Here is an 11376-nt window from a genome sequence, read left to right on the forward strand (position 1 = left end):
GACTGAGCGGCGCCGGCCTTGTGCGCATGCGCAAGGCGGGAAAAGCCCGCCTCATGATTGGTTGAACTTGCCCGGGGATCAGAGGGTATAAATAGAGGCCTGCGTGCCTCTGCTCTGGTTGTTCGAGAGTGGAGCAAACAATAAAGACTTGTTGGAGATGAATCGTCTCAAGCGCCATTATTCCCAGGACTTAACAACATTAAGCTGGCAAGAATAGCCAACACACCAGAAAACAAGCTCAGAATCCAAAAAGATCTTGACAGACTTGAACAATGGGGCCTAACAAAATGATATTTAATGTGGAGAAAAGCAAGGTTTTTCACCTGGGCAGGAAAAACCAAATACAGATTAGGCAAAACCTGGATCAAAAACAGTAACTGTGAGAGGGACCTTGGAGTCCTAGTGGACGATCATTTAAACATGAGTCAGCAGTGTGCAGCAGCAGCCAAAAAAGGCTAATACAATTCTTGGTTGTATACAGTAAACAGAGGCATAGAATCAAAATCACGTGAAGTATTAGTACCGCTTTATAAAGCCTTAGTAAGGCCACATCTGGAATATTGCATCCAGTTTTGGTCACCACATTACAAAAAAAAGTGCAAAGAAGAGCAATTAAGACGATTAAAGGCTTGGAGACTAAAACATATGAAGAACAGTTGCAGGACTTGGGAATGGCCAGTTTAGAGAAAAGAAGGACTTGGGGGGGACATGATAGCAGTATTCCAGGAGGAGGGGGTCAATTTATTTTCTACAGCACCAGAAGGCAAGACAAGAAATAACAGATGGAAACTAATCAAGGAGAGAAGCAACCTGGAATTAAGGAGAAACTTCCTAACAGTGAGGACAATTAACCAGTGGAACAGCTTGCCTTCAGACATTGTGGGTGCTTCATCACTGGAGATTTTTAAGAAAAGACTGGACAGTCACTTGATTGAAATGATATAGAGTCTCCTGCTTGAGGAAGGGGCTGGATTAGAAGACCCTCAAGGTCCCTTCCAGCTCTATTCTGATTAATTAATAATTAACAGTGATATTGTAAACTACACTCTGTCTAATGCTCTTCCTGTATGAAAACTATAACAATTACTATAGGATCTTGCCATTGAAAGGGAAGTTCTTGGGAATTGAGCATCTCATTTCTGCATTCTCTGCTAAGCCTTCAATCTTGCAAATTTAGAAAGACCAGGGCTTTTTTTCTCATAGAACGCCCAGAATGGAGTTCTGGCACCTTTTTTGGATGGAACCTTGTAGGGTAGGCAAGGCGGGTTCTATGATGTGTGTGAGTTCTGGTATCTTTTTTTTTTTTTTTAGAAAAAAAGCACTGAGAAAGACTATCACAATCATGGATGGAGAATTTTTAGGGATGGAAGTGATCCATAACAAATACAGTAAGGGTTGATCTGTCCAATAAATCTTCATCATCCAGAACTTGAACATCAGTGTTATAATGTACAAAAAGTTCATACTACTTTCCTACAACATTCATTTCCACTGCATTTGCATTCATGTGGAATATTTCAGACTGTGGTTTTCCTAAATATTTAATTTCTTTGTTGGTTCTTTCCTCTATTATCAAGAAATTTTAATATGATTATTGTGGCTCTAAATATTTACTTTATAGAAATATTGGCTAAAAACAATTGCATTATCACCAACATCCATCACAGTAAACTGAACTTAATAGACTGTCCAATATCACATGCCATGAGAACAATATTGTGAATAAAGATTGTTTTTGTGATCCAAGTGGTTTGCCAGCATTATTTCAACATATTTTATCACAAAAATTGTATATTTCAATATATTGTTTATCACAGAAATCATTGTATATTTCAATATAGTTTATAACAGAAATTGTTTATATACTCAGTAAGAAATATTCACCGCATTTGATTTTGTGCCCCTGCAAAGAATTGTCTCCTGAAGCAGGATTTTGAGCTTCTAACAATGGAAATTTGGAACCCAGTATTATATTCTCAGTAACATTTATTGCTAGCTTCTCTGACTGGAAGGTAAGAGCATGAGCATTAATATCAGTGAATTTTACTTCAATTCTTTAATTTTTAATCAAATCTCTAGCTGTAATCTCACAATTGAAGGTACACTCTTCTTTTGACCCCATTTCTCTTCCTTAACCCTTTGATGTGTAGATGGCCATTCTAATAATCCAAAGCAAAATGTGGAGTCTTGCTTGAAGAAACAAAGTAGATAATATAATCAGCTTCTTCATTCCCAGTCCCAGATCCTTTGCAGTTTTCTATCAAAGACTTTTCTCTTTTTCTTGCGGAATGACGGAATGGATCAGCTTGGTATTGACTTGGCAGATGTTAATAAACAGAAATAAAAGAATAGCTCCTCTTTTGCGGTTTTAGGAACATTTTGCTATTATTATTTCTATTTTGTTAAGAAACACCAAGGGGATTTGTGATTGAGGAATTGACAGAAAGCTGCCAGAAAGTGAAAATACATGTTGTTCAACTGATAGTGTCTTACAGCTGAAATGTTTGGCCTGTTTTTAGTTTCTCCACATTTTGTCCTCTGAAGCTGCTGAATTGTGAAGGATTAATTTTTCCCTGCATTTCTTAGTCTTGGAGTCACAAGCTAATAACTTTCCTATAAGTTCACTGATCTTCATTCTGATCTTCATTTTATGTTAAAAAGTTGAATTAAAGAACTTCATGATTATGAAATTAAAATTGGAAGAAGTCCCAAGAATGCATATAAAATATTACAATTAAAAACTAGGTCCCATTGAAACTATATTTGCAAAATTAAAGTCTTAAAGTTTAGAATATATCTGCTGAAGAATACACAACATTTTAGTAAAAACGAAAGCCTTAATTTTGAATTTCAATTTCTAGTATCTTGATTTAATAGTGGTTGAATTCTGATATTCAATCTTGACATATAGAATAGTTTTGTCTAAAGAATGAGATTAAGAGTAGCTTTTTAGAATTAAGTTGTATAACATATAGATACTTATGAAGAAACCCGTAACATTTTTGCCAACAATTTCATTTCCTTTAGGAGAACCATTATAATGGAGAAAGTGACACTGACATTATAATAAAATCCACAGTGCATGCTAGACCTAGAAACCAAGAACAGAAAATCTAATTACATGCATATCCATGCCTAACCAAAAAAACAGTGGCCAATTTACTTTTGTTGTCTGTACTATAATAAAGAGTGACTACCCATGAAACAATATATTTATTGTCATAAGAACATAAAGAAAATGAAGTTGGTATTAAAATGGATATAATTATACATTAGGATGATTTTGACATTTGAATTTATCTATCCCCCCAGTGGTGAAATAAAGATTCTTCTGCACTATAACTTTTGAAATCTTAAGAAGCAGTTTATTGCCAAGTCTTTCAGGCTCTGTACTGTAAAATTTCAGAGGGGTTTGGCGTGGCAAAAAAGGTCACAATTTGTAAAAAAAAAAACACACCATTTTTCTTCACTTATGGATATAAATTTAGAAATAATTACAATAATTTATATATAAATGCTGAAAACAAATTAAATATAGCATATTTGAATGTATAAATTTAGCTACTATATACATATGATAATTTATGGAGAAATACATGGAGAAGAAAAAGAGCAGAGTCTGGTGCTCAAGAATCAACAGAACTGTCCAGGCTTCTGTTGCTTTTCCTTGTTGCAAGCAATGAGGGGGATTCTAGATTACCTCTAGAACTGCTCTAAATATTCTCCACATTTAGAGGCATGGAAAAATATCTCCTACTTAGCTCCATACATCTCTCTTTTGAAGCTGACACTATGGTTTCAGCAAGTTAGAAAATGGCTGGTTGGGAAGCAATAAAGAGAGAAAGTAATGTTAATTTTTTTAATACTACTTATTTATCATTTATTAATTTATATGCCATCCATCTCACTATCCAAAGAGACTCTTTATCCCTGTATTGGAAGCTTGAGAAACTTGAGAAAGCCCCTGGCCTATGGGATTCTATCCCAAGCCTAAAGACAAGCCTAGACACATTTTGCTGAAATGTGCAACATAAAATGAAAGAAAATATGATGCTATGAATTTGACATCCTTCACTGATGCAATTGGACCTGCTGTGGTAGCGTTGCTCCCTAGCATCTAATGGGTGATTGAGGTTAATTTCTCTTTCATGGGTTTACAATCTCCATAAAATATTTCCATAATGTCCATGAGGTTTGATGGAAGGACCAAAGGAGCTATGTAAAGAATCTGGTGTTCAAAGTTTAAGAAACAGAGAGGAAAGAGAGCTGGCAACACTGATATTACATCAACTGAGTTAGATTAAATTGAACCTTGCAATGTAGCTGCTCTTTAGACATACAATTCAGGATTATCCAATGTCTTGTCCGTTTTAGAGCTCTGTGTGTTTCCATTATACAGTACTTATGTAATTGTAAACAACAACAACTTATAAAGACATTGCCCCAACAGTTGTACCAGGGATCTTTAAATCATTAAATCTAGTAGTACTGATGCTAGATTTCATAGTGCTTGTGAAAGGCAATATGTAGGCAAATTGAAAATTATTTAGTTAACTGAATAAATGGAAAAAAACACTATAGTATATCTTGGATCCCCAATTTACAAAATCAATAGCACAAAAAGATCATGGAATCTGAAATAAAATAAATTATTATAAAATTCTTTTACCTTAATGTCCTGATCCATTTCTGAACTTAATTGGTTTTCACTGTTGCCTACAAAAGGAACACTATTATCACCATTAAGGGTATTTTTAATAGTGTGACCATTTGGTGTCAAAAACATAAATTCATTCTTCCTGGATTGTGAGGAGAGGCAAAGCTGGTAGGAATAAGGCAGAGTCCCATCTTGAAAATTGGGTGGAAATATGACCCCAGCTGTGGAATGGGAAACGGGAGCAAAACATGGTAAGAAACTGGAATTTCCTGACTGCCGGAGTTTGATGGCAATGGCCAGAATCACTGACAAGAGGAATAAAAAGGACATCACAGCTAAGGCCACCACCAAATAGAACTGCAGGTCCGACTGATCCTCTGAGCTGTTCATCTGGTTTTTCATCTCCGGAAGGGCCTCCTGGAAGTTCTCAGCAAACACCAGGTTCAGAGTGACAGAGGCCGAGAGGGGTGGCCGTCCATTATCCTTCACCAGAAGGACCAGTCTCTGTTTCACGGCATCTCTCTCCATAAAGGTTCTTGCTGTCCTGATCTCACCCGTATGGGAGCCAACAGTGAAGAGGGCTGGTTCTGTGGCTTGAATCAGCTGGTAGGAGAGCCAGGCGTTGTGTCCGGAATCAGCATCCACGGCCACCACTTTTGTTACCAGATAATCTGCCTCGGCTGAACGAGGGACCATCTCAAAGAGGGCAGAGTCCTTGGAGTCTGGTGAAGGGGACAGGATTTGAGGGCTGTTATCATTCCGATCCAGGATAAACACCCTGACTGTGACGTTGCTGCTGAGAGAGGGACTCCCGCCATCTTGGGCCTTCACCTGCAGCTGGAATTCCCTGAACTGCTCATAGTCAAAGGATCGCTGGGCGTAGATGGTGCCAGTCTCAGGATGAATGGAGATATAGGAGGAGATGGGAAGTTCTTCTATGTTGCTGGTTAAGATTGAATATGTGATGTGTGAGTTTTGATCCACATCCGGATCAAAGGCTTGGATCTGGAAGATGGAGGCACCAGAAGGATTGTTCTCTGGCACATAGATGCTGTAGGACACTTTCTCAAAAGCAGGGGCATTGTCATTGATATCAGAGATCTGCAGCAAGATGGTTTTGTAGGTGCTCAGTGGAGGGATTCCTTTGTCAGTGGCTGTGATTGTAATATTATATTTAGAAATTCTTTCTCTATCTAGAGGTCTATCTATTAAGAGCTTGTAGTAATTATTAGAAAAAGGCAGGATCTTGAAAGGAATATCATTTTCTAAATGACATGTAACTTTTCCATTATCATCAGCATCTTTGTCATTTGCACTGATTAAAGCAATTAATGTTTCAGGTGGAGTATCTTCAGAGAGTGAGCTAAACAAGGAGACCAGGTTTATCTCTGGTGCATTATCATTCTCATCACATATTTTTATTTCAATATTGCTGTTTGCTTCTAAGCCACCACCATCTCTTGCTACTACTGTTATTGTGTATTCTGCAGTTTCCTCAAAGTCCAAGGGGGACATAAGCGTAATATTTCCATTGATTGGATTCAAATGAAATTTTGGATGGTTATTTCCAGGCATATTGCCAAAATGATATCTGATTTGGGCATTTGTACCATCATCTTTATCAGAAGCAATAACCTGGAGCACAGGGGACCCTACTGGAATATTCTCCTCCAATCTAACCTTATAGAATTCTTGAGTGAAAATGGGTGGGTTGTCATTGGCATCAGTGACATTAATCCATATATGGGCAGTCCCGGTTTTTCTTGGTTCACCACCATCCAGGGCTGTAAGGATCAAATGTACATATGGTTCATTTTCACGATCCAATGGATTATTAATCACTAGTTCTGTGTATTTATTTCCATCTTTTCTCTCTCCAGTCTCCAAATTACAACATAGATTGGAACTAAGCTCATAGTTTTGAAGGGAATTCTTTCCAATGTCAGGATCTTCAGCTTTTGCAAGGAGAAATCGAGTTCCAGGTAAAGTGGTTTCACTTATTTCTAAGTTGAAGTTGTTGTCCAAGAAATGAGGAGCATTATCATTAATGTCCTCAACTGATATAGTTATATGGAAAACATTCAAAGGATTTTCAACCACAACTTCAAAACTAAGAAGACAGAGTGGAGCCTTCCCACATATTACTTCTCGATCTATCTTTTCATTTACATAGAGGTTTCCATTCTCTGCATTGATGCTGAAGTAGTGCATTTTAGCAACAGAAACTAGATGTAAATTTTGTTTTTCCACTTCCCTTATATTCAATCCCAAGTCCTTTGCAAGATTCCCCACAACAAAGCCCTTTGCCATCTCTTCTGGTACTGAATAATCAATATGTTTTGAGACAGCCCAGTGGGGGAAACAGAATAGTGAGAGAAACAGTACTTGCCTTGTGAATGCTTTGTCATTCTTTCTGTCCCTTGTGTCCATCTGTCTTCTTCAGTAATAGGCTATAACCTCTTCCTCTTCTTTTTTTAAACTTATTATCATTAGGTGAAATGATCTTGAGAATAGATGAAATCTGAACAAAGAAAATTGCCCTTTTTCTTATACCACCTGAACCCGTTTTCCTTCAGTCTGCAAATCAGCTCTGAATCTGTATTTTTTGATTTTCCTAGACAGCATTGATAGAACTACATATCGCAGATAGCATGAACTCTTTTTAGCAGTCTGTGCTGGCCAACAGCGGCACTTTGAGGTTTAGGCAGAGCATTGCAAGAACATTTATCTTTACCAATTTAAAGCTAAGGATTTAAAACATGTGTTGTGGTATGACTGAATGCTTCTATATTCACACGTGTGTTTCTCTTTTTCCTGTAGCTTTCTTTCATGCTTCACACAGCTCTATTTTTTTAAATATATATATATACATGCACGCAATTTATTTTGCAACTTTGAATGGAAATTGTATTGGTAGATGATATTTATATGAACTATAATAATTTCTCAGTAACAATTTACCACTTATTTATTGATGTTGCATCTGTTAATATAGAACTGTGTCAGCATGACTTCTGATTGATGGATTCTAAATTCAGTAAATGAAGGGAAATAGTGTACCCTAATAGAATATACAGTACATGTCTTCAAAAAAACCTCGCAAGCAGACCATGAATAAAACAATGGATATTATAAACAGTTATGAATTTTTGTGTCCCCTGACAATAATTTCACTGAGCAGGAATTAATTAATTAAAACAAAAATGTTATTTTGTTTTCCCTTTCCCAAATCATTCCCAGAATTTTATCATATTCAGGCTAAGTCATCTTTTTAGATAACTATTTCCAAATCTTTAGCTTTTCTTCCAAATTGCTTCAGACTCCTGTTTTAATGTCATTTCCTACACAATTCCCAGCTCTGTCTTTTTTCATATGGATAGAACAGAATTGTAGAGTGAAGTGACTCTATAGACTGTAGCAGCATTGTGATACTAGCAGTTTTATTTTCAGTCCCTTTTCTAACAAGCACTCTGGAAAATTCATGGTTCACATCAGTTTATTTATGAGTTGGTGATAGATCACCCTGCCTCAATAAAATTCAAATAATGCTACACTTAATATTATTTATAGCAAGAACTTTCAAATATTTTCCTATTGTGTTTCCTATTTCAGAAAATGGGAGACCAGGAGTTCTAGTTTCACCTTAGGCACAAAGCTAGCTGGGTGCCCTTACGACAGTCACTTTCTCTTAGCCGTACGAAGGAGACAATGGCAATTCACTTCTGAAAAACCTTGCCAAGAAAACTGCAGGGACTTGTTTAGGCAGCCTCCAAGAACTGGACAAAATTGAACAAAAGAAAAAAAATCACACAGAGAGACATTCTTCTACTTAATGGCTGTTAAGGCCTTTTGAAGATGAATATTTCTAACTAGTCCAAGTTATATTTATTTTACCAGAACATGCTACTTTTGAAAACAAAGATGTTAACATATTGCTAAGAAAATTCTTTGTGTCATTTAAAAAAGACACACAAAGTGGAGAGCAGAGAAATTCACTATCTATTGAGGTAACAGGGTGATAGAAAAATGCTAAATTATTGCTGAAATTAACTTGAGGGTAAATCTGGAGGTGAAATCTATAAGTACGTAACAAGGAGGAATTAATAATTCGCCATGGTAAGAACAGAAATCATAGCCACCTCACCTCAATTTCAAACCAAATTTTGAAGTTTTAGAATGGTTGTAAGAAAAAGCAGAAATTACATACTCCCACTTCATAAGTTACTGTGGCTTTTGTCTATAAAGTTCATGCATCACTTTTTAAATAATTAAGTGTTATCAGAATCACAGTAATTTTTCACAGAAACCAATAACAATGGTTGTTTACAAGTGAAATTGCAAATGATTGTTCTTCAATTAATGTCTCCAAATATTAGCATACTTAATATGGTATTCAGAAATGCAGACTTTTCATATCTAATTTTATCATTTGCAAAAAATTAAAAATTAAAAGAAAGGAAATTTTGTTTGAAGATTCATCCCTTGGACTGGTCAAGTGTTCTTCCATATATATTCATATCATACTATGTAATTAAGTTCTTTAACTCTGACAGTTTATCCATTTTTTTTAAAAAAAGAAAATCAATGGATGGTAACATGTTGAGTGTTTTTCTAGCGAAGTCTTCTGGCAATAGCATGATTTTTCAAACATGGAAAATTATGGAAGAGCAGCAAATTTCCAAAAATAATTCTTCAGATCCCTGTAATATTGATCATCCTGAAAAGAGTAATCATTTACTTTGGTAACAGCAGACAATATCCACTTCCTTTGTCTTATTTTTGTTTCATGATCACCAAATTCAAACTTCTAAAAAAAACCAGTGAATCTTCTCAAACAAAATCTATATGATGAGTTCTAAATAAAGAGGAGTCACTATGGCATTTATAACGATCAGTTTAATCCGCCAATTTCTTCCTGACAAGACTTGCAGGCACAATTGATCTATATATAGGCATGGATATAGTGATGATGAGATTGAAGAGTTTTACGACAATGTGGCCCATCTTCTAGACAAGGAAACATGCTGATACAAAATACTAATGGGTGTTTTAAATGCAAGAATAGGAAGAACAATACCTGGAGAAAAAGCGGGTGGACCGCATGGAAGTGGTGAATGAGATAAAAGAGATGACAGACTAGTAGATTTTGCTGAAGGACAGGAACTTATATCATGAACTCATTTTACAAGAAAAAAGCTAGCAGAAAATGGACATGGGAGAGTCCATCTGGGTACACAAACAAAATTGACTACATCATGTCAAGAGATAAAACCATATTCTGCAATTGTAGTGTCATCAATCGTTTTAATGTTGAAAGTGACCATAGAATGGTATGAGCTAAAGTGAAGAAAGACTATCAAAAAGAGCATATGAAAATGATAAAGATGTCATGAAAAATACAAATAAAGAGTCATAAGCTGTTAGAGGAGAACAGAGATTTTGAGATTAATCTATCAAATCGTTTTGCTTTATTGCAAGATTTGGAAGAGATGAACAAATAGTCAAAAATATCCTTGAATCTGCTACATTTATAGCACCACCAGAAAAACACTTTGTACAGTCAAAAATCTCTGATGAAACTATTGATTTAATGAAAAAATGATGGACAATGAAGAATACTGGAAGTTTCACTGATAAACTAGAATATGTTGAACTTTGCAAGACTATAAGAAAACATATCCAACAAGTCTAATGTGAAGCTTGTGATGCTTCCAAGAAAAAAAAATACCCGATGCATGGAAAAATGCTGAAATGATTCTTATACACAAGAAAGGCTCCCAAGATGATTTAAGAACTATTGCCCAATTAGCCTTCTTTCAGTCATCTACAAGGTTTTCACCAAGATAATAGCAAAAAGAATATTGAGAACATTAAACGATGCACATCCAGATTGTTCAGCAAGTCATTGAAATGCACAACGAGTACACCGTGCATCTGTGCATGGCTTGCAATCGATAGACAATGGCTAAAATGATGATGATGAGGAGGAGGAGGATATTTATTAGTCATGTCAATTCACTATTATACTTTCTTAATCTCTTGAATGTCTAAGTATAACGTAGCAATTGCTTATAAACAAAAAAGTTATAGGCTTACCATTTTTAGAAAGTCGATTAAATACTAGATATATGGAAAGGGTTCAGAAGCATTTAGGGCCGTGACTTCTCTTATATATGAAAAGAGACATTCCACTTTCTGTTTTTAGCAAATTATATTTATGCAGCAATACCCATTCAAAATAACAATAAATACATACATGCATAAGTCTAAAGTATATACTCTACATTCCAAGAATTTTGTCTTGTTATTATCCCATTTATCCCATATTATTTATTAATATGATCAGTTTAGAGCTGGTCTGCTATCATGGCAAAACACTCATTTCTATAATGTTAAGATTATTATTATTATTATTATTATTATTATTATTATTATTATTATTATTATTATTATTATTATTATTATTATTAAGTATTGTTTAAACAGGTTTGTTGACTCCTTAAACTTAGCATATTGTGGCTGTTGTGTCCCGTGCCTGCAGAAGCAGGCGCGGGAAGTTGCAAGAGTCCCGGGCATTTGCAAAAGCTGCCCGGGACCAGACTGAGCGGCGCCGGCCTTGCGTGCATGCGCAAGGCGGGAAAGGACTGCCTTGTGATTGGTTGGAATTGCCCGGGGATCGGAGGGTATATATAGAGGCTTGCGCGCCTCTGGGCTTGTCG

General features: G+C 35.9%; 1 protein-coding gene across 1 annotated transcript in view; it reads right to left on the reverse strand.

Annotated features, from left to right (window-relative positions):
- The window catches only part of LOC107299250 (cadherin-related tumor suppressor-like), a 16621-nt gene extending 9534 nt beyond the window's left edge, over positions 1-7087 (reverse strand). The window contains 1 exon segment of the mRNA XM_029286747.1: positions 4670-7087. Within this exon segment, the coding sequence (XP_029142580.1) occupies positions 4670-7087 (2418 nt within the window).
- Between the last annotated feature and the right edge of the window lie 4289 nt (positions 7088-11376).

Source organism: Protobothrops mucrosquamatus, unplaced genomic scaffold, assembly GCF_001527695.2.
Source record: "Protobothrops mucrosquamatus isolate PMUCROS unplaced genomic scaffold, P.Mucros_1.0 scaffold_226, whole genome shotgun sequence".
Taxonomy (NCBI): Eukaryota; Metazoa; Chordata; class Lepidosauria; order Squamata; family Viperidae; genus Protobothrops; species Protobothrops mucrosquamatus.